The 24,772-nt window shown below is 41.3% G+C and overlaps 1 protein-coding gene across 3 annotated transcripts in view; it reads left to right on the top strand.

The window, feature by feature from the left end:
* Positions 1–24,772, top strand: part of LOC139700003 (SLIT-ROBO Rho GTPase-activating protein 1-like) — a 337,506-nt gene that overhangs the window by 13,686 nt on the left and 299,048 nt on the right. The window contains exon 1 of one of the 3 annotated variants that reach the window (XM_071598425.1): positions 23,286–24,361. The exons of the other annotated variants lie outside the window; for them this stretch is intronic. Coding sequence (XP_071454526.1) covers positions 24,289–24,361 — 73 coding nt within the window. The 5' untranslated portion in view covers positions 23,286–24,288. Of the gene's footprint in view, positions 1–23,285; positions 24,362–24,772 lie in introns of those variants that run through there. 3 annotated transcript variants of the gene reach the window in all.

Below are 24,772 nucleotides of genomic sequence, written 5' to 3'. Positions count from 1 at the left end.
AGTGGGCGGGCAGGAGGGTGTGGGAGGAGGACTGGGGGGGGGGAGGGGGCCGGATGAACAGGAGGTGCGGCGGGAGGGGTGGTGTAGAGGAAGGAGTTTAACCGGCGACTGGGGAGGGAAGTGGTCGGATGGGCGGGGGAAGAGGGAGGGCTGGTGAAAATCGTCCTTGAGGGGGCGACCGGCGTCGTTCGTCCCGTGTGTCGCGTCTTTTCCACCGCGTGCGATTTCGTGGGCCGCGTGTGCGCTCTCTGTTTCCTTCGCGAGTCAGTGTCGAGCTCTCCCGGTGTGCCGATCCGAGCAGCTGCGACTGCGATCGGAGACGTTTCGCCCAGGGTAGTGGTTAAAAAAAATTCGCCTTCGGCTCTTGATTGGATCAGAAATATTCCCGGTCAGTAATTGTGGGCTAGGTGAAAATAAAATGGATAGATGGTATATAGCAAATGAAGTATTTCGAAGAGTGAGTGAAGAGAAAAAAAATCTATGGGGAACATTTAAAAGATGAAGAGGGGGAAAAATTGATTGGACATATCCTGAGAATTGATGGGCTCACTGAAGACCATAATTGAAGGAAAAATTTAGAGGGAAAGACTTAGAGAGGAAAGCCTGGGATGAAGACTTAGAGAGGAAGGCCTGGGATGAACTGCGAGGAACAGGTGATAGAAAATGTCGGTATACGGAGTGATGCGGGAATGAAGAGATTGACAGAGGACGGGATAGTTTGTAGATTTTGCCACAAACCAATTCTGGGATTAATAACCCGTAAAGGTGATGTTCATGAGTTATCGTGGTTTAGGCTGCCGACTGTGTTCGCCTATGCCTTCCAAGGAAGTTGGAGTAACCTCTCTCTATTGATTGCGGCGAATTATTTTAACCGAATTTGAGGAAATTATAGCTAAAGATCACACCGCTTTACGTCGTGTCTGAAGAGCCTGCTTTGGTACTTAGATTTTTTTAAATTAGGCCGGCCATTTCGCGGTGATTAAACTGGTAGATTGCCCCAAGCAAACGGTCACTTGTTCGTGCGACAGAGCGAATCCACTACAACCTCAAAAATAGCGAGAAGGTCTTTGATTGATATAAAAGCGTCATTTTCGCGTGTGGATTAGTGTATTCGTGTCGTGTTTTAGAATGGTGATCGGTGGAAACGATGGTGTGGAATATATCGTGCGATGTACTAATTTAAAAGGCAATATATTTGTAAAGGCCATCTCTCAGAGTTTATTGTTATATTTTCCAAGGATGCATTTCACAAAGCTGAAATCAAAACCGCCGAGTATGGTAATGTAGACCAGCCTCCCTCATGATAAATTTGTTGTGATCCAATTTTTTTAGCATTCCAGAACCGATTCAATGCTTGATTAATGGCGAAATTTAGAATGCAGAAATTAAAGAAAGATGCATTGTATATCTCTCAAAATTCCCGTAAATAATGTTTTTCAGCGAACACTTCGTCGCGTTGAGGTAGAAAAAAATGTCTTCCAGTACCTCGAATGTCCGTCATATCCAAGGTAATCTATTTTCGTCTGAGGCCACTCATAACTTGTCGTGGCCCGAAAGCGTTGTCTTTAGTAGCGAACGTGATAATGTTACCAAATGAATTATTTTGGTATTTGTTTTTAATATCGAAAGAGTAAAAACGCATAGTGCTTGTTTACTCTTTCGATCAGGAAGAGGAATGGGGTGGAAGGAAGAAGGCAACAATGATGCCCGAGGTCGTGGCTTCAGCGAAAGGCGTCATAGGTTCACGAACTTCATTGCGGCCTTGGACGAAGGATGGGTGCCTTGTAATTGAACTGATGTTCTGATACTCCCAAGGGTGGATCGCGGGGAACACTGCAATTGCAGCTCACCGCTCCTCAAACGAGACGCTCCCGCCGCCACTCTTCTTCACTCCCAGCTGGCCGTAATTGCGCATCCGCCCCTAAATGTTCAATTGTCTTATGTTCTCCCGAGTACCAACGCCAACTGCTGGCCTCCTCGGTCATGTTCGATGTCGCGGTATGTGGGCCGCGAGAGAATTTTTGGTCGTCGGCGAAGCTTGATCTGCTCGCATGTGCTGTGTGCATTTTAGCAATGGGGATCGTGGACGTTTGCAAAATGTAACTGTATTATGATCGACTTAGTACTCTGCAGCACTTTTCCTAGGGCGATCGGACGGATTGCGTTAGCCATGAAAATGGAGAGGAAGTAGTCTATGATGGAGAGATATGTTTTAGTATGTTGAGTGTTTCCTTCTGCTCGTGTTGTGGTCGCGATTTGCGCAAGAGGCAAATGCGAGGCCTTGAATCTTTCTGCTTTTAACGGCTATCTCTTTTAATTTGTCACTATAGCCTGATCTGTAGATGTAGCGCGAGACTTGGATTATTTCCTCGATGTCGCAAGTTAAATCGCTGGATTTATTCCTTCGCGAGATGTTTAATATCTCTTAATTCTCGTTTTTAGCGGCAGTAATTGTGCGATCGCTTTGTGTTATTCGATAGCAGTTTGTGAATAAGTTCACTGTCAGGTTTTGTATGTCATTTTTCTCCAATTACCAAACCGGTGTCTCCCGATTCCCAAATGCTCGCAGATTATTCGTTGGGGAATATAGCTAATTAGAATGTTTACTTCTTTATTCTCTAATTTTTCAAATAAGTTGGTCGTTTTTGTGTTTATAATAGGTTTTCAAATATGCAAACGGTTAATTTTATAAGTGCGGGAAACTTTCAATCAAATAGGCAGGATTAAAACGTTTTTAGACCTAAATGTGGTGGGTGTTAATGAATCACCATTAAGCATTTTTAATGCGTTGGCTGATGCTGGAGGTAGAAAAAACGAACACGAGGATTAGATTTAATAATTTTATTTCGCTGCTTAACGCCATTGTTTGAGAAAAGTGCCTCACCCGGCATCCCCGCTCATATTCTCGCTAGGTATTGTGCACGGATGGGAGAGAAAACACAGCGGAAGCAGAAATGAAAATTTTGAACGAAGAGCTCAGAGAAAAAGTCGAAGTACATAAAGGAATGACTAGCTGACTTTTGGTTACAACGATTTATACTTCGTTCCAGCACGAAATATATTGATTTCTGGTCTCTGACTACACGCTGAGCAGTCAGAATGGCCCGAACACAGAGGGTGAACCCCTTGAATGCGTCGTTATTTCGATCGAGGAAAGGGAATGTTTAATTTATTCAACTAAATCTCTCCCACGTATTTCGGGATAGTCCCTACAGAAAATATTCTCCGAACTTCCATGTAAGTCCATATAGATATTCTGAATTTTCAATGAAAAATAATTAAATGTTCAAAAGTTTAAAAAATTAAATTCCATACCAAATCTGTTAAGATTTCATGCAGGGTTACTATTCGTAGTCTCTCTTAAATTATTTGATTTCATGCCATCGCTGATAAGTTAATATTGAAATATTATCTTCATTATTAATATTATTACTGTCAATGCTATGCTACCATTTAAGGTAGGTTTTGGTTGGACGCAGCCTGAACATCGCTAAATTTCTTAGCATCGTCTAGTAAGACACACTCAGGCACTCAAAACTACGTTAAACTCTACTTTAATTCCGCATACTTTCTTCCTATCCTGCCTAACTTTCTCCCCTCCATCACAGCCTTCAGAATTCCTTCGCCAATCAAAATACTATGCATTCACTTTTACTACATCCTTTGACTTACCTTTAACCTTCTCTCCTCCCCCACCCCACATTGTCTAGTACTTCTTCGTTCATTTTCCCATTTCCGGTGAGAAAGCATAATTATTCGTTGATGATGGTATGATTACTAGGACTTTGGTGTAATTAAAGAGCCTGGAATCACGTTTTTATGCTAATTTATGTGTGTGAATTGTTCTCCTTATGATAAATGGAGAGAAATTAAGAAGTCGCCCCTTCACCGTTTTTCGTGTTTCAGTCATTTACTCCTCTTGAAAGGAAAAAAAAACAAATTGAACCTATTTTAATAAAAGCGAGCAGTTCAAATTTTAGTTTGCGGCAATGGAGGGCAGTTAGGATATTCATGACCTAGTAATTAATAGTAAGCATTCGTGCTTTGTAGAAACAATCTATACCTTCTCTTTTCTATTTTCGGTCCGTCCTCTCATTCTCGTTGAGCCCAGCGGAAGACGAGCGCCTTTCCGAAATTCTTGTGCTTCGACGGAGGGTTCAGACTTCTTTAAAACTTTCCCCCTTTTTTGTCGGCGCGTGTATGCTTGCCTTTTGGGGATCTTTCAGCGGGATGGGTTCGGAAGGGGGATATTCCAGCGTCCTCGGCTCCTCGAATGATGTTTCGGCGACCCTACACCCAGGAAGTAGGAGGAGATGTCGCTTGACGTTTCTTACCCAGCGCCACTACTCTACAGGCACTGACATAGTGACGTTCTCCAGACGTCAAGCTGGATGAGCTCAAGGAAATCAATGGAAGCTGTTCGGCTGAAAGGAAATCCCTTAGAAGACCGGCGTTCTCTCTGACTCTCCCCGGGTGGGACATGACAAAATGATATTTCACAGGATCTAAGAATGTTGATTACCTGGTTACCATATTTGTTTGTTTTCTTGTTACTATGGATGCCTACTATCAACATTTTGTGTTGAGTATTTTTGTATCCGCTAAAATATGTTTTCTATGTCTTTTGTCCATGATTAGCTCTGTTATAGCGGACATCTGGTAATGAATGCCTTGACAATCGTATTTTGTCGAGTTCGTGAAAACCCTGCCCTGCTATTTTTGTGCTTGATTTAATCCTTCTATCCCTTGATAATTTCAATAATTTTACCCAAGTTCATTAATTCAAAAGTTCAATAATTGTACACAATCTTATGCATTATTTAGTCTTAAGAATGCCATAGAATAACTTATGTCGTGCTGCAAGGCGTAGCTCTATAGGACCCAGGTGGTTCGGTGCGACTGGGACCACTTGCAAAGGGGCCATTTTTCTGGTTGCCGAAGACAATGAATTTTATCAGATATTAATGATGTAATACGGGTTCACATATTTCATAAAGGCCCATGAAATCGTAATTAGGCCATTGTTCAAAACGTTACATTTTCATTACCGATGGGTTTACATTACAGTGGTGCCCTTATTTTTCGGGACTTTCGCTAGAAACACTACGAGTAGATTATTGCTAATCCTTATCTTTAACAGTTCACTACAATTTATAATGTAGGGGTTATTAGAACAGAATCCTCCAGCTTTGAAAACCTGTCTATCAGTTGGCTATTGCTGACGTTGATTGGCCCCACGGCCTAGAAACATTTATTTGAGGAAACAGATAGTAATTCTTCATTGAATATCTTTTCTCCTTGGCATTTTGAACGTAGTTGGAACATAATTCGGTTCGTAATTTTGAATGTCTTGGGTTAGAAAACATTGGATATCTGAATACGATCATGAGACCTCAGACACGACTGAGAACCGTGCGCGGTATATCACTCACTTATTACAAAATGAGGCTCTGAACAATTTTCATTAAAATAATGAATTAATTTGCATTAGGCGTTGGCTGGTAAGAAATACCAATTATAGTCTTACAAAAATTATCGATGAATTAAAGAGTGGTAGTCTTATTTTACAGAGTTTCCCAGTGTTTTGTCTTTTTTTCCGAATATCTGTAGAATTTTACACCATGAAAAAAAGTTTTAGTGTGAAACTTGTGAATGTTTAAAATAGAAATTCATCGTCAAAAAATAGGGAAACGTTTCATAGAAGTTGGATTAGTGGTGTACAATTCAGATCATGGCGTTAGATGTGTGTATAACCCCAGCTGCGTTTATGTATGTCAGCGCACGAAATCTTTGTTCACTCAATTATGCATTTATACGTTTATATTTGAACTTTGCCGTGATTGTTGGTTTACTTTTATAATTACATTGAAAGTTTATGAAATTCATGAGAAAAAAAGAGTGAAAATCAAGATATATTGGTCGGTTTTTTTTTTACTATTGTCATATCAATTGTACCTATTAGAAGTTCTGTGAGTGTGCCAAAAGAGCTTCGTGCAATAGTAAAGTCTATAAAAAGTCACCAGCTGCTTCCTTTCCGTATGTGTTGATAGATAATTTGGCTCTTCATATCCTTCGTGGGCCACCTAAAATGTGCCCACGAGCTAATTTTGGCTCGCTAGCCATACGCTGTGCACCCCAGATCTTGAGAGATTTACTCGTTGACGAAATAAGGTCGTTTGCTTCCACTACCCCCCCCCCCCCCCCAACCTCCTTCCTCTCGATGCATTGCCCACGAAATTGTGATCGATGCACGAGAATGCCTCGGCTCCACGTTTTAACGATCCCTTATTTATGGAGGAGGAGAAACGGGAGGATCCGATTCGGTGGCATAATAAATTAAGACGGGGTCAAGTGAGAGCATATATGCGCCTCAAATGTGTCACGGATGTCAAGTGAAGCAGCATGTGTTAAGTCAACAGAAAACCAAAGACCTGCCTCGTGAATCGTAATTCTTTGTTTGTCTTCTTTGCGGTCATTAATTATTTTCACCTTTTATTTGATAAAAATCCCTGGTCAAGAATCTGTTGGAGGGATAATTTCTGAAGGGATTTGAAGAAAACCAACTGGGATTTCTTACCCTTGGGGAATTGTGAGAAAATGGTCACAGTTTCCAATCAACTGTTATGCAGCATTAACACTAATGTGTTTTCGAGCATGTTTACGAATCATTTCTCGGTAAGTTGATCATATTAATTTCCAATATTTTAATAACTGCGGTTGAAAAATTGAACTCGTTCTTTATTATTTATAGTGTTGATCCCGTTGATTTCAGCAGAGTGAAATTTGATCTTAGCGTTTTGGCTGTATAATTTCTTCGAGATGTTGTGCATTTTCTCAAGACAAAAGCGTTTCGTCCTTCCCACCGAGAACGTCAGGAGCTGACGACTCAAGAGTTCGTTTTATTTGTTGCTCTTGTACTATGTGTCTCGCTTAGGCGGCCTTTGGCGACATTTAGAAATGTTTAATGTATCAAGCAGTTGGTCATTGCTCACTGGTGGTGAGGCGTCTTTTCCTCACAGATGTGGGATAGTAACCATCTTCATTAATGTAAATTAAATTGTCGTTTGGTAATCTCGATTATCTCTCTCGCATCAGAATGCATGCTCCATTCAAACGTGTTGCTATAGTTTCCAGCGAGCTACAGGAAACCCGAAAAAAGTATACAGTGAAAAACTAAGCGAAACGAAAACCTTCAGTCAACGATTTTGACATAGAATTTTATCGGATTTAATGATACGAGTATTATCAACCAAATCGTGACAGATTGCCAAACGTAAAAGTTGCAGTTGAATTTCGAATTTTATACTTGAAAAACATCGCTTTGCCTTGAAAAAATAGTCATGAATTGGGATGATTCATGAATGCAAAAAATATAAATCCTCTCCTCGCATAGGGGTTATGCGATGCTTCAATTTTAAAATCACTATGCGATCTAAATTTAATGTAGGGAATAGGTTGTCTATGAGTGAAATGTTATTCGCATCCCGTGAATCGATTTTTTTCCATCAGGTCAATGCAATTTGCTAACATTTTGCTGTAAGCCGATTCGATTCCCATCCTCTCCTGTCCTGCACTCTATGTGCGTTAGATGTTGTCACAGGTGGCTGACGATGATCGACGTTATCGGTTCTCTGCGCATATTTTTTTTCTCTTAACACTCGATAGTTTTGTCGCACATATCGATGTGGTCGATATTTGAATTGTTTTCCCATCAGTTCTCTTTTTTGACTAATCCTACAAAACAACAACGCGAGAGTTATGGGTATATAGTTGGATGCCCTTGTATATAATAAATGGGATTTCGCTAATACCAAATTCACTTATTGATATGATGGAGAACTTCGACACGCCAGTGCGATGTCGATCGAGCATCGCGAATGGCACAGTGGATATATATGATGCATCGCAGTATCATGAACAGTCCGCGTCCACACAGCTCGCGCGTGTGAATGCCAGCAAGCGCGGCGCGCTCGGAGCGTGTCTACGGAATTGGATGCGGGGAGTGAGTGAGCGGGTGAGTGCATCATCATCGGGCCAACTGAACATATGTTGTTAACGAACCCTTTGCAGCGACGAAGCGCTTGAAGGAGCGAGAGCATGAAAAACAAGGGGCTGAGGAAGTGGCTGGGAATGGACTCGTGGGGAAGTGGGGGTGGGAGAGTGGGTGGTGAGTGTGCGTGTGGGGGTTTGGGTGGAGGGTGTGTGTGTGTGTTAGGAGGGAGTTTTAAAGGGTGGATAAGGGCGGGCGTGTGAGGAGAAAGAGGGGTGGCGGTAGGGGAAGAGGGACAGGAAGGAGAGCAACCAGAGAGGAAGGGCGCGTGCGATAGCGAAGCACGGGCTCTGGCGGAGATTGGGGAAGAGTGTGGGGGGGTGAGGGCGGTGTGGAGCGGGAGGAGAGGGCGAGGCATAAAGGGCTCAACTATGCGGCGGCGGCCACGCAGCGATTTGCAACACAGCACCCCAATGCGGGTCTCCTCCTCCAGTTCTCCAGAAGCTCTCCCGTCAAAAGTCCTCCGGTCGTCTCATTTTTTTCTCACTCCTGAATTTCCTCTTGGATTAGTTCCAAGAACAAAACGGTTTGACATGGGAGAAAAGAATAATCATCGCTCTAGTCTCCTAACCCTAATCTGATGATCTGTCTCTATGTTGTAATTGCGCCCGAAAGAATTCATCGCGCCGTCGCGCGGTTTAGTTTTTCAAGACTAGTCCCCTTTTAGTAAACGTAACATCAACACCGTCCAGAGATCACTTTGGTTTGACGGCGATGGCGTGATTATTTCCCAAGTCTTGTGACTGGGTTTTATTCCCGGAAGTGGCAGGTTTTCGTTCCTGGTATTATGGACTATACTTTCCTGCGATGTTGACAACTCTAGGCTGAAAAGCGACATTCGGTTGAATGTTCTCTTGACTTATCGTCAGAAGCCTAATTTTGAAGCCAGAAATCTCTCATTCATTCCTGAGTCTCCCCATTCTAATGAACTGTGCTTTCGGGATTGAAGATGTAATAAGACGTTGCGCGATTCCCGTAACAACTACGCTAAGTTTTCAAGTTATTCCAACGATTGATGTATTTCCCTGCTCCACGTTAGAAACCATGAAGCTTTTCTGTGGAGAAAGATAGTAATGGGTTTCTACGGTTATGGGATAGGTGATTTTTTACCATGTTTTTATAATGCTTACAATCCCTGAGCTTCGAAGATTTTTATAATAATGAGCGAAAATAAGTAAAATGTAATGATTAGTTTTTAGTATATAATCATAATTATTTTTACTGGAGGAATTTCTCATCTTGGCAAGAGATAACAGAATGGTATGAGATGCAGGGACTACTCAATGGTAGAAGTTTGTTTTCACGTAAAACTGAAATTAAAAGAATATTTAATATCTCGGCAAGGAATAAACTAAGGGCATTCATTTTCTTAAACGTTTTTCGACCCAACGGAAAGTGTAACAGCGGTTATTTATACACAAATCAAACCATCAGCTTTTATTAATAATCAAAAGAGTTGCCTGTTGAGGCCTTACGGCTGGGTTAGTTTTTATTATGGAAATTCAATTTGTTCATCGATATCCTGTTTAAATTCGCATTATAATTGATATGCCACTGTGCGTTTTTTCCAAGTATTTTATTTGGATAAGAATAATGGCGATTTCAGGCCTGTGGTAAATTTGACTAATTACGACGACGAACCTAAATGTTATTATGCTAAAGAGATTCAAGAATTTTACATTTAGACATATCTCACTTCGATATTTGCTAGCACTAGGGCAGTATTCACTGAAGTATTCATATTCACTATTCACATCCCGCTTAATACTTTCTTAGTCAGTATTCTACTTGAGTGGGTTTGCTTGATAGATTCCCATTCTAAGACCATCTGAATACAAGAAGTTATTCCCATTTTCGTTGGGGATTCGATTAGTTGGTTATTCAGACTTCGTTTTTGACATGAAGCAGTATGATTATCACATAGAGCCTCGTCGAGATAAATGCTCAACACCTATGTGAATCAATCCTTTGCGTTAATACATCAAATCTTATGATTGAGGATTGATTGTATAAATTGCAAAGGGTACGATGTTGAGGCGCCAAAAAGGTATATGCTCATTCAATCGCAAAGGCTTTTATGAAGCTTCGAATTTAAGATAAGCCGGTGGTGACATTCACCTTGTCGGTAACAATTTTGCCAACCTCTTTTTTAGCAACACCCAACCCGCATTGGCGAGGATTCACTGTCAGCGATGTCATTCCCATGGTTTTGCGAATAATTACTCAGTGCTTAAAAATGTCGGAATCATCGTACTTTACGGCTTTAAATGAGGAAAACGAAAGGTCTCAGTGTTTCAATAGAATTGAAGCAAAATATCGACACACGAAATAAATTAAAGCGGAGCGCCGTAAATACTTCTCCCAACTAAAAACCCCCTATTAATCAAAGGTAGAATATGAGTTTTTGTTGCTTTCTGGGTTCGAAATCAAGACCCCCGCGACACGATTTGGTGTTAAACTGAAAAAAATAAACTTAAAATTAAAAAAATGTATCGCATCGCGCCGTCATAGAATAGAATGATTATTTGCTCTAATTTCGTTCTAATCCGTGTAGAATCAATGAACAATTGGAGGCACCTTTGACGAAAATACATCTGGGCAAATTCGATTCAATTTTCATAGAATTTAATGGTTAAGCCAATGCTTACGAGTTACATAATGTTATCCATTCAAAATGCTTTCTTTCGTAAAGCTATGGTATCCAGCGGCGACTACTGGGAAGTGGGGTTCTCCGTCCACGGCTCTGGTAACTTTTCATCGTTTATACCCTTCGACTTTAATAACCCCATCACAGCGAACGCATACTGGCGACGCGATAAAAAATTGCGTCCCTTGACATCGCAGGCGGGAACTTGACCCGCCAGTCTAACTGGAATTGTATTTTACCATTTCTCCCTACGAGGAAATTTAGCGCAGTCAGAGCCTGCCCGAGGTACGTTGACACCCTGAACGGGAGAGCCTTCGTGCGTCGCTCTGGATCAGGGAGTCTGCTGGAAGACTTATGGCGCCACAAGTCAAATCCTCTTCAACGCTACTATTCTTACGGGGTCGAACTGATCCATTACTCTTGATGGCGTCGGTCGCATCCCTCAGGCTGGTCCAATGGGCGACCTCCAACTTTCCTTTAAGGGTTGAAGTGAAACTCAAAACACATTAAAGTTTTTCAATGCCAGCGTAAGTAATGAGACATAAAGAAGTGATTGAAATGCATCTTAAGCTTTATATATTCATATTTTTTTCAGGGCTGCTAAATAAAAACCCCCGTGAATTATAAGTTTCGTCGTAAATTTCCGTCTCCTAGATTTTATTAGGGTTCGTAGATCCGTAGTCCACAAATAGAAATATCTCTTGCTGCCTCTTCATTATTTATCAATGATAATATCAGTTATGCAAATGCCGGAATTGAGAAGGGTTCAAGCGATTGATTAGTAACTGTTGCTAGTCTGACGAACAGAATACATACGTTCGGATACTCTAAAAATAACTTCCCCATTGATTTTTATGGATCGATTATATTTATTAGAAGGTTGCTTTCTATGCTTTTAACATTGAATATATGTACCTCCAACCTCTGTGTCGTGGTTCCAGTTATAAAATTCACCGACGTGCCGGTTCGACTGTGAGTTGTGTTCTTGCGTTGAGGACCGTGGAAACGATACGAAGTCGTGGATATTATTAGGTTTATTGGTTTTGATTCGGAGCAATCACTTAGCGAAATTGTTTTTCTCAGTCCAGGTTGCCTTAAAAGACTTGGATACTACGTAAAGAAGAAAGGCGCGAATGTGATAAAACAAGTTTGGCGATCGTCGTAAGCATTAACGGTCAAGTCTTCGGATTCACGACTAGCCCTGAGAAGATTAGTAGATGCCGATACTCGTATATGTATTTTTAACCACCTCGAAATGAATTCGTCAGCGCAGTCAAAACAATTCTATCGTCATGAGAACGGTATCAAAGCAAAGCTTAATATAAAATATCTGCAATTGCCGATGGCTAGGCCCTGCTCGTAGATTTTCAGCTTAGGGGTGGAGATAATGACGCCCCTTCGTCGTCAGCCTCTTGCACTTGGTGACAGGCAGGCGCTTGCCTTTCGTCGTTTCATTCACCCCACTTTATCATGGCAGTGAGCAAAAATAAAATTTTTGAGAGAGGAAATAACTTCCTGCTGAACGAATGCATTTTAGATACGGGACTCTTCCAGAGCACGTAAAGTTGAACGCGCTATTTATTTGCCCTTGAACTTACACAATGAGCAGAAAAAAAGAGGAAAACCATTACGGGTGAAATACTGTGGTTGAAATTCATCATGATTTGTGGAAAGATGTGAATTATGCTATCAATGCATTGTGACAAAATACAGTATAAATTTGTCTACATGACGCATTTTCATTTCACTTCGAAACATCTTTTAAATCCTCGTTAGTGTTCTTCTATGGTACTGCTTCAAGTTGAAAGGGGTCAAACAGCAATTTGTATCCTGAAATGGGAAAGCTTTGAACTTTATTTTTGCTGAGTGCAAGATCAAAGGCCTTATTCATTCTTTTTGAAGTGCTCCTCTTTGAAAGCTGGCGATTAGACATTTCAACAAATAAAATATGAACATAGCCGTAAAAAAATATTAGTCGCGATCTCCCCGCTCTCTCCTATTTGCTTAGGCCCTGCAGCGGGTATAGTATCCTGTTTTTTCAAAAGCGATCTTGTCAAGTGGCATGTCACGCAATGGAGCGCCTTCTTGGTCTCTGGTTAGAAAGGACGACTTGTCAACAGAAAACACTTCTCCATCTCTTTCGTGTTACTTTTTTCACGTCAGGGCTAGGCTTAGGCGTTAAGCTCACCCCGCCAACCGTTCACGCATCAAGTCCGTCCGCCTTGATTCATAATCATTGAACTAGCCAGAAATAGTATATTCTGGAAGGTGAGGGGACTTTACCCGGGTGGCCAGCTGCCTAATGAGGTACGTTCATTGAACATTATCCCCATCACCGATCATGAGTTGTAAGATTGGGTTGCTACAGTTCTCCACCGAATTCTTCCATCTGCTATCCCATGCATGTGCGTACGTATATTCCTTCCCTTTGACGTCTGCTCAGTGATAAGCGTCTGCAAACAAGATTTAATCAACTCGCTCGCATTTCTCATTCGTGAATCTTAACTACGAGTGATGTTAGCTCGATCGCTCGATGGGAAGGGTTTTCAAGCTTTAGGGAGTCAATTGATTTGATTATTTTTGCCACAACAGAACTAACCCTTCATTTATTCGTAGGATACATAGTTGAGATAGTATCTCGTTGCCCTACTCAGTAGCTTTGTTTTTAACGTGGCATCATCAGCATTTCATCAACTGGAGAGCGTTTTGATTGATGACGTTATGTGGAAGACTGACAGAGGAGCGAAAATTAGGCAGTAGAGGCAGGAGCTAAGAAACGATAGGCATGTTTGACGGAATGAAGTGGAGTAGAAAGTATGCGGCATTGAAAAAGGGTTTATTTTGGTCCAGAGTGTTAGGCTGTGTCTAGTTAAGCGTGGCTTAGATACGATATGTGACAGTGGCTAGTCTGTGCCCATCCAAAACCCATCGACCAATGCAGGTGATTAACGCGCATCGTGGTATATTATGTAAGTAAGTCATCATCATTTTATGCGGTGGCAATGAGTGTTCTGGGGGACTGTGGTCACCTTGAATGCTGCATGTCTCGAGATACACTTTCCTTTCTCGCCTTGGTAATTCACCGCATTCTCACTCTATTACATGCTGAGCTCACCGATATTTTTCCCCAGCGCAAAGGAGAGTTTTCCGGCAGATATTTCTATACTTGTGTCAGTTTTGGATTTGAAGACGTTTGAAGAAGAAGAAGTTTTCTTGCTGCGATGAAATGTGAGGGCCAGGCAAATGCTCCCGTGAATATTCGTCCTGAAATAAATTCCGTCGATAATAAAATATCGTGTTCAATAATTTTTCGTTTCACGTCAATATTGCTTCATTTGATAAATATATTCGCACCAAAAGATCGATCTTAGGGGTTCTTTAAAACTCAGGGTGCTCAGCAATCCTTGACAACCATGGAGATAATGGGTGTGGGGAAAATCTTGTTAATATTCAGTGGAAAACCCTGAATTTAGAAATAAAATCTGGATTTTCGAGAATTAACGTTGCCTTTCATGAAAATAGATAAGGGAAAGGGGGTGGGAAATAGTACTTACTTTTTATTAATTTGAATTTTATATGGATTATTATTTTACCGATATTTTGTAACTAGTGGCTTTCGATTATCTCTATTTTGCGAGGGGGTAGAGGAATTGTGCGTCGAAGGAACATTAGTAAAGTCAATCAGACTAACTCTGAGTTCCGCTACGAAACAACTGCCTGTCTACTACTGTTATGAAACTGAGTATTAATCGTTAGTTACTAACTTCTTTGAATGAGAATGCCACATTAGATACGAGAAATACTCTACATTTGGAATGATTTTTTTTCACTAACTTTGGTGCGTACTGTTTTTATCTCCCAATGGCTTATATCTTGTATTATCGATTAGATATGGAATCACGATCAATAAAAAGAACTACAAACTAAATCATTATGTTTTTACTGTTAACCCTAAAAGATGTCCTGATTCATGGCAGGGGATAGTGATTTTCTATTCAAAGCGGTAATGAGCTTGTATTGATAGTCGTTTACGTATTTGAGAACAAATCCATGAGGAATTGCGAAAAAAGTTCCAAGTGCAGGGGATTTTTTTAGTTTAGCACCAATGAATTATGTGCCAAATGCTTTTTACATATCCTAAATTGAGGGAACAAATTTTATTGGGCTATATCAGTGATTCTGGGTCTACGTTCCCGTGAGTTTATGGGCACCCAACCCGAAAAATACGATAAAATAATATTTCGTTGTTAAAGGACTGTAGTTAGATGCTTAAAATTTTACGGCCTCTACTTATATTTAGACAGATATTTTTATCAAGTTGAATTTGAATTGTTTTACAATTTTATTATTTGCTAAAAATGAAGAATAACTTAATTGTTCATGTTAGATGTCTGGTGTTGAATCACCCCCTGCCACACACCCTAACGATGATTTGCAGGGTGCACTTTAGATAGATAAATCTCCTAGTCATAATCACATTCGAAGACACCCCCAGCTCAAAAATTAGGTACTATTTTTGGAAAAAAACTTGATTTTGAAAGCATCATATTCACAACTTTTGTTTAAGTTTCGCACTACAAAGGTTTAACTTTCAATAGAGTTAAACCATATATTTATGCATAATATTTGAAATAGAGCATTCCCTCAGTTTCCAAATAAGTCATTTACTGATACTATCAATGACGGCCATGTCTCTATGTTAAATGTGTATGGACTTGACGAGTATGTAATTGTTTTTATGTTAGTTAGTGAGTGAAATAAAGTATTTAATAGGTAGTTTTCCTAGCGTATTCGACGAAAAACTAGTTTGGTAGCTTCCCTCATCGCCAGAATTCGCAGTATAAGGGTGTTTGCTGGGTAATTAGAGGTTCACTTATAACGCTCATGGCCTCATTCGGAATTACGGCAATAGACGGCGTCTGGCGTTAATTGTTAGGGCTGCGGCGTGGGTTGGACGGCATCTCGTATTGGTATAAATAAGATGCCGTAATCGGGAAATCCAGGAACAGAATCCTCCCCGCAAGGGATACTGATTAGGACGATTGCGAAGGTTTGAAAACGATCATTACGTCTGTTTTAATTATTTATATCCCTCCCTAGTCCCTACCCTAGCCAGAGGACTCCCTAATGCTAAAGTGGAGTCAAGTTACTGGTGTTGCTTTAGCTTATTATTTTTGTTGGAGCTGATTTACATCCTAATATTGCCCACCGGGATTTTTTTTTGTTTTGGTTTTCAGAAATTGATTTTAATTGGCAAACGAAAAATGACGAAGCATATCAAAGAGGAATAAAATACTATTCTCGTAATGCTAATTTAAAGGATGATATGATATGCGGACGTTAAGTTAATATCAATTTCTTTTACCATGTTTTTTTGCAGATCCCTAGCCTTGCTTGTATAATTTAAGCGCAGTACCTACTCACGGGCACGTATTAGATCCTTATCGGTAAAGGATTCAAGTAAAGGTTACAAAATTGCGATTGGAATGATGAAAGTATGTGCGGTTATGTAATAGACATAATGGTAACACAGGTTGCGTTCTTCTCGGGTCCATCACTGCCTTAGCTCGCAATCATTATTCGTTAAACACAATGGAAACCACTGCCCACTCAAACGTGGTTTTAAGATGTGTAACTGAACCCACAAAAGCGAATCGTTATCATCTGTCGTTGATACAAATGGAGGATGATCTGTGGTATAGTAACGAGTGACGAAAGCGTAAATTGAGTATTTGTACCAGTGTCAATGTTATTGCATGGTAGGATATTTTACGACTTAGCGTTACGATGGAAAGATTATTCTGCTCTGCATCCTCTATTTTACTCGTATTATGATGGAATGGCAATTCTTACTTCGCGTTAGGGGGATTCGGTCGTGCATTTTTAAGGGAAGATCGTAATTGCAGAGAAGGACATGAGTACAATTATTAACCGACTTATTCGCGGTTATAACTTACGCCGTCCATCTTGCTGCTAGCTCTTCTCGTTCCTATTACCTGAAAGAACTTCCCCACTGTTTTGCTAGATCAAATGAAACTCATCACGTTGCGTGCTATTTACTGGCAGAACACAGGCTGTTGTGTGTGAAGTCTCTGGCGAAAACCGTGTCTATAGTAGGACCGATCTCATCGATACAATTGGCACGCTAAGCGATGAGGTATGAACCACGATTGAATCACTCTGGAGAAATATGAGGAAAAACGAAGGAAAGTTCGTCGAGAAAAACTGGAAAAAGTCGGGAAGAGAATCAAAATAAAGGGAATCCATTAAATGAGTGGCCGCTGAGCATTAGGGTCGTTCAAAAAAAAACTCATGCGTACAATGGTAAAAAAGTATTAATCAGTCCTTTAAAAAGTACCAATAAAATATCCTATTGCTTAGAATATTATTGTTATTTCATTGCAGCTTCCGACAATACAGGTTTACTATTTAAAAATGTCCAAGAATTGCCTAATTACGTATGTTTGAATTTTGTTATTTATTGCCTTTCGTAAAAATTTCTGTCCTTTAAAAAGAACAAATTTCTATCCACCAGACAAGTGATTAGCAATTTCTTCACACGAGGAATAAATTCAATGTTCAATATGCATACGATTTTAAATATCTGGGCATGCAGCCATGACTACCCGGTGACGCTTGGCCGTTTTTAAGCTGCGATGCACGGCTGCGTGTGTTGTTAACTCAAATGAGCACCATGAATTCTTCTCGCTTTACATGATTCAATCTGGAAGTTAAACATTACTTCCCACGGAAATCATCTTAACGGTCAATAATTCATTTTGTATCGGAGATATTTCATTTAATAAAGGAATAATCGCTACCCCTGGGATCATGCTAAACCAAGTGGCCAAGCATAGAGGCATGCCTGTAATTAAGAATCTCCGAACTCTCCTTTAGAATAATCACATGGTTCTTCGGAAACATCCTTTGTGTCTCGCTTTGAATCTCTTTCGGGAATTACGTTTGTTTTCAGATTCATATTTAACTGACCTTTGTTTGTGAAGGCGTGGATGAAATGCGAATATGAGTTTCCGGATATCGATTGTTTCAGGAACCGGTTTTGAGAAATTCCGCGTGGAAATATGTAAGAATTATTTTATGTGCTTAACCAAATAATTTATTTACGATACGACCGGTTTCGTCGTATTGCCATCGCCATCTACGTTGAACCGTTCTCACCGTAAATAAATTATTTTGTGGATTCCATTAAAAATGTTGGTTCCGCCAAATCATATTTCGTTTCGGGAATTTCAAATCGCCCGTGAAATCCTCGCTGTTTTTGTTGATCGTGTTAACAGTTTTTGTCCATCTGGTGGGAGCATATTTTCGCGAAGAGTCAGCAATTTGGACGCCTATCAGCAAAGAGTATGATCTTCCCTTAAAAGACGCACAAAGGATTCGCCTTCAGGAGGGACCACCTAATCCCTTTGGCGCCTCATCGCTCAGTCGCTCAAAGGGTTGCTTGTTGCGCTCACGCCCGTGACTCACGGTCGGAGAATAACCCATCATAAGTCTTCGACGCATCCAACTGCCTCTTCTCGTGGAAAAGCCTTTTCCTCATTTGGCGATCGCCAAAGTGTAATAAGTGGGAGAGGTGTCTTGAGCCAAATCAGGATTTGGACGCATAGAAAAATATCAGGGTTCTTCGGTGAGCCAAAAATGTTCTCGGTAGCGGCATGCGTCTGGATTTGTTTTATTGAGCTGGTTGACTATCCCCAAGTCTAAACGAATCCATTGACTTGAGAATATGATTTCGTCGACCTTTGTTTGATTTTTTACGGAATTTGGGTGGTTGTGTTCCTAACAAACCTTATTACATTTAATTGACCCGAGAAAGGATGCCTCACTGCATCAATGTGTCTGACGATCCGGATAAAATAAAATGAAAAATGACTCGGAAAACTTAAAACACTCTCCTCTTCCCTCGCACAGTTTCCTTTCATAACAGAAACAAGATTGTGTATCCCAGAGGCAGTAATTTAAGAACCAAATGTTATATCTCTGTTTATTTTATTATTAGTTGGTGACGGGAACGTTAATTAAAAGGTCAATTATTCGGGCCAAAATTAGTCTGGTGTATATTCATCCCCTACCACGTGCCCTAGTTGTGGACTTCAGGGTGCTATAATGCTATAATGAGTGCAAAATCTAATATGGAGTGCAGTTTTGTACTGCTCGGAAACGGCCGTCGGGGCAAGGTGATAGGCGTGGAATGGAGACTTTAGAGATGTGAAGAAAAACGAATGAAATAAAATGAACGGGAAAGAAAACCAACAATAAAGTTCTAGGCATGGTAGAGGAAGAGAGGCGACTACTGGGAGGAATTCCAAGAAGGCAGGACAAGTGGCTGCAGGAGATATTGAGAGGCAATGGGATGCTGAAGGGGATAATAGAAGGGGAAATATTGGGGAGGCGAGACAGAGGGAGGCGTAATCCATTCAAGATTGTCAGTAATTGACTTGGGACTACTATATCTCCAGAACTATCGCGTAAGAATCGAAGAACTTGAATGTCTAATGTTGAGCAGAAGGACAAACGGGGGAAAATGGGTTGAATTGTTGCCTTATTCCATTTGAATAAAATGTATTCTTTGGTGTTTCGAAATAGATTCGTGAAAATACATTCGGACCTACGGAATCTTCAAATTTACGCAGGGATGTATTAAAACTTGCGCATTTCAAATTCGTACTTAGAAAAGTGAAAATTCCAGAACAGAAACTATATTCATAATGGGCGAAAATAGAAAAAAAATACTCCTAAACCGCCATTGGCAGTGCTTCGTGGGTTGGACCTTGGAGAGGGTCCTCTCTTTCCTAAGTAGGTTTCGTGACCTCTAACACTTGGCGCTTTGTATAACAACTTTCTTTTCACTTCGTGAGGAAGGTGAAAAATAGAGCTGACTGCGTGGTATCCACCGCTCACGCATAGAAATGACTACCACTCGTGTTACAAGCATTTATCGGGAGCGCTTCTTTATCGTACGATAATGGCCGATGAGTAGTAGAAAGGTCGATCATATTGAAGTTAACTTTATCCGGAGTGCCGATTGGCCGAAAGTTTCGCAAGAATTGTAATTCCCTCGAGTATTTTGTGATGGGACGTATACACGAAACGTTTTACGACAGAAATTGAGATAATAGAAGCCAAAATTCCAAAACATTCACATGTTTATCCTCTTATTTGTTCAATTTAGCCATTTTTGTACGTGGCTCATTCCAAGAGTGACAGTTTCGTAAAACTTTTGAATTTAATCTTTTCAAATAGGATCGCGTTCATATGCGAAGATGAATTTGCGTATTTGATTATAATCGAAATCTTAAGGACAAGATTAACTACCTATGCCTTTTTTAAATCTTGCACCCTTTCGGTGTGAGGTTTCTCCACCAATGAGTAGTAACTTTAAATTTCTTGGGTAAATGTAAACTGTCTTCAAATTTATGTTGCGCAAGATTTATTTACTTATTGTCAGATTACCGTAATTAGGTGTGAATTGCTGCTCGAGGCGATTACCGAACACAATTGCCTGAAATCGAATTCTTTTTATAGGTCCCCTACGTTTTGGTGAAGTTTGCTCTACCCTCGCACAACAGATTACGTGCTAATGGTAAAACTAGTCACCGGGACTGATTGTTGTCGAGTAAACGAAAAGGGATATCTTCCTATCCTGCGTGGGAGCCATATGTGATACTAATATAAAACCGCACGTGGATGGTCAATGCCGTCAATCAATGCTTACGGCCAAAACATCAATTTCAACTAATAATTGTTAATTTTGAACGCATTATTCTTCTTTTCTCACAGCATTCCGACGATGGAAAGTCCCCCGGCGTGTAAAATAAAGAGATAATAAAGGGGTTACATGGGCGAGTTTTCCTCGTGTAATAATGTCCTCGCGAAGTTTTGCATAAGAGCTACGTGGAGTTTTTAATTTCCTGATATTTCGTCTATTGAATATTTGAAAGCATTTTCAAGTGTATCCGCCGTTTGTTTAATCTAGCTTTCTTTATACGCATAAACCTATTTAGTGTACAAGGTCCTATGGTCATTCTTTAACATTTTTCTCTTGAGCGTGAAGTATTGATTGGAAACGAAAGCTACTAATTAATTTACTTAAGTTACTTTATCCTTTAGACTGTTTTAATTCGTGCAATTTTATTGATGGAAACATATTTCAAATTTCATGGCGATTCTTAATCATTTAATCACATCTAACTATTCTACAAACGTATAAATGGAATGTGTGTTGGACGTAAATATAAATATAGATATTTTTGGTACCATTGTCCATCGAAAATAAATGACCTCGTTTCATGATTTTGAATGACAGGATTATCAAGGTCAGGCTGAATGTTTCTAATTTACGAGTTCTGCTTGACCGCTAACTTCGATGCATATGATTTTTGGGTGTTGGGTAATTTTGTTTCATAAATCTCTATGTATAACGATGTAATATAGTTCATTCAATTGTGATCAATTGCTTCAATATATGTATGTGTGATAATATAATAGCTTTTCTGGAGTAGGTTGTAATATCTCTGCCGAATTCTTTTACTGCAGATTACGAAGTAATGTTCAATGCTTGGGTTTTCAAAAGGTCGGTATCGATTGCGTGTGATTGCCTTTATGTAAAGTTAACGAATCAATCTTCGTTCATAAGATACTGGTTATTTTGCACATATGCATCTACTTGATATCCTGCAGGCCACAGACAGGGTGTGTGGCAGGGGTTGCATTCCACACAGAGTAACATTGTACGGGTCATGTTGACCCAGACGTATGTGCGGATAATTCAAGTCAGCGGATAACACAAAATTCGCGGGTGTGATTCCCACCCGAGGCTTTGGAATTTTCCTGCAGTTTTGGCATAACCAAGTTGAGTGTAAAGTACCTTTTCGTCTGAATACTCAAAGAATAAGTTGCAGTACGAACACTCATGCAACCCAAAAGAGTGTTATCACATGTTGATATTGATCCTCGTTGAAGCTCATCCTATTAAGGCAGTAATTACGAACAACTGGTTTTACGACGACTATTCTAAGTTTTCATTCTCCATAACTGAAGGTTCATCCTTTTGGACATTGTGGAAAATCGATTTTTTCTGTATGAATATTATCACTTTTGGTGATAAGTCATGAATATAATTTTAGAAGGCCTTGCTTTTTTATAACAATTGAGTGAACAATTTGGTCCACATTTATTCGACGCTTCATACTTCATGCCGATGGTTAATTAGTCTGAGAAAATGCCCTGTAGTCAGAATTGAAAGTAATGTCTATTTTAAAAAGGTAGTGAGATAATTATTGAACTGAGAACGAATATCACAACATAGTGAGGTCACAGCCAATAGAAAAATCCCTTTCCTATGCAAAAAAACAGAAAATATTGATTGCGTAATATTTCGTTGAGGATTTTCCAATGTTATGAAGCGGAATAGTTGTGTATTAATGAGATATTTAAATTTTGCAAAGAATATATATTTTTTTTACTTTGTCCTTTTAGTTGTATTTTTGTAGTTAAAAAATTTATACCTTGATCCTGAAAAACTGGCGTAATCAAAATCAATAGAAAAATGCCTGGCAACCCACAGGTCGCGACCACGAAAATTGATGTTCCGTGTTCGTGAAATTTGAATGGAAAAAAAGGACCTCATGCCTATTTTAATTTCACCCAAGGTATGGGATTATTATTCTGAAGATAAATAGTCGATTGTCTTTGGCAAGCCAATGAGGAAATAAATTCCACCCCAAGAGAGGTCACCGTCATTTCGTTCGGGTCAAAATAGTACGATCCCTTCCCTTTTCGAATCGCCGCATTAAGTTCGCGTGTTTCACGAGAAAAATCTCGATACGGTGGTATATCCACTTTTATGCGTCGACCGAGATATCTCGATAAACGCTGCGCAAATCTGTTAGAAGCTGTAACAACCGAGTTGACTCCTTTCATAAATATCACGTCGTACTACTTGGCACGCGAGAAGAGGTGAGCTCGAAAGGGATTGTCTCGTTCGCCAAGGAATTTGCAGCTCTTAGTTCGATGCTTACGCGTATTCGGCGGGAGCGGCTTTCGGAAGAGGAGGTTAGGGGGAAGGACGAATAGAGGAAGATAACAAACGAAATTGCGGCAATTGTGCCCTATATCTCGCTTTCAAGAATCGGCCGGATTAGTCAAAGTAATCGACATGATAGCCCAAGTGTTGGCCCACGTAAAATGCAGAGGTCGGAAGACTATATGGTCCCAACTCGCCGGCAATGCGGACGCGCATTCATTTAATTCTACACGCGCAGACACGACCGGTTTCCCGCAAAATATTCCAAGGATGAAAACGTAACACGGCAGCGAAGAGAGAAAAAAAAGTGAGAGAGAGAGAGAGAGACTCCTTTTCCCCTCCTCCTCACATCTCCCCCCCCCCCGAGGTCGTTGTTGCACCCTAGTTGTTTCCCATGGACCCCAGAGATGTCGTCCTCGTCGCTGATCCGATTTCGTGTTGAATCGAGTTCAAGTGGCGGTCGCGCGGCGCCTCCGTCGCTCGGGCGAACCCAGGCTTGGTGGTCCGGCGGGCGGTTAGACAGACGTCAGTCGAATCCAATAGGTCCAGGTTGTGGTGCATCTCGTGCTTGCAGGAGGAGATTATATTATTCCCTGTGGCATCCCTCCACCATCATTCGGGGGAGTAGTGCATCCGTGCGGTTTCGGAAATCCCGGAAACGGGATATATTTTCCCGGGAGGAGAAGGAGGTGGACCTGTCGAAAAAAAAATTCGTGGGTTTGCGGAGCGGAAGAGGAAGGAGATAGTAATCACCTGTTCGTGTGGAGCCAGCCGGGGGTCCGCGCATCGTGTACTACCGCGGAAGTGTGGCATTAAGTAAAACTTGTTTGTGCACCACCCCGTGAGTTAAGGGGTGGGGAAAGAAGTACGGTGGGGGGATCGAGTGGGAGCTGAGATGAGCGTCTCGCAGAGGGGCCATGTAGCCAGCAAGACGGTCGCGTCCCTTCCTCCGTCGCCGGGGTGACCCCCCCACTTTGCCACCCCCTTCTTCTTCGTCCTCCTCCTCCCTGTTTCGCACAATCTCCCCTGAGAAATATCCTTCCTCTCTCTCTCTCTTCAAGACGCCGAAAACTCCCCCCCCCCCACGTTCGTGCATCTCTCGTGTCTTTCTCATCCCCGCCTTCTCTGCCGTGTGTTCTGTATCTCTCCCATCCCCCCAACAGCCACCCTCTTCGTCGTGGTGGGAGTTTCGCCTCTCTCTCCATCCCCCTACGCCGCTTCACCCTCCCATTCCGCACTCTCCTCCCTCTTCTCGCCAGAAACCCACCGCAGGCCGGCTCGGTACGGAAAAGACGTGCGAGTTTTCTTACCAGCCCTCCTCAGTCGTCGCGTGAAGGAGACACTAATCCCCTCCCCCTTCCCCCCGGTGTGACCTCCCTGCCTCCTCTCTGAGGCCCCCCTCAACCCTCCGGTGGCCCTCTACGAGCGGCTGCGGCCCCTTGGAGCCCTTTCCTGGGACACAACGAGGAGGGAGAAAGCAGGACCCGAAAAGCCTCCCCCGGAGTGTGCTCCCCAACACAAAGGAAAGTCTCTCAAGGTCACGCCATGTTCCAGTGCATCATCCAGCAGCGCAACGGTTGGATCCGGGGTAGTCCCGAGCTCAGAGATGTCTTCCCAGGTATATAGAGATACTTGAAAACGGTCCTTTTCTTCCACCCGACGAAACGGTTTATTATTTTTTGGTCTCAAATCATGAATCGTTACTTATTTTTACTCGTTCGGAACCGGATGAATCGTGATGCTTCCTTCGCAGAGATGAATCAAAAAAATAACTTTGCGGCTTTATTCCGGCGCAGTCGTTACTGAATGCAATCGGCTCCGCGCCAAGGTTGGGCGTTTCGTGCATCTCTTGTGCTCGGTAAATGTAAAAACTACGGAATCGATTTCGCATCGCACGGATCAAAAATCTTGTGGATCATTCTCTGCGGCGTGGAGAACCGTCTCCTTATGACACCCTGCCTGCACATGAGATGATTCCCGTGGATGTGCTTCCTTGATTTGTTTCTTACTCTCGACGTAATTATTCGAA

This window comes from Hetaerina americana, unplaced genomic scaffold (assembly GCF_022747635.1).
Source record: "Hetaerina americana unplaced genomic scaffold, ioHetAmer1.1.p SCAF_10, whole genome shotgun sequence".
In the NCBI taxonomy this organism is placed as follows: domain Eukaryota; kingdom Metazoa; phylum Arthropoda; class Insecta; order Odonata; family Calopterygidae; genus Hetaerina; species Hetaerina americana.
The sequence above is the reverse complement of the archived record's forward strand: the minus strand, read 5'-3'. Positions and strand labels throughout refer to the sequence as shown.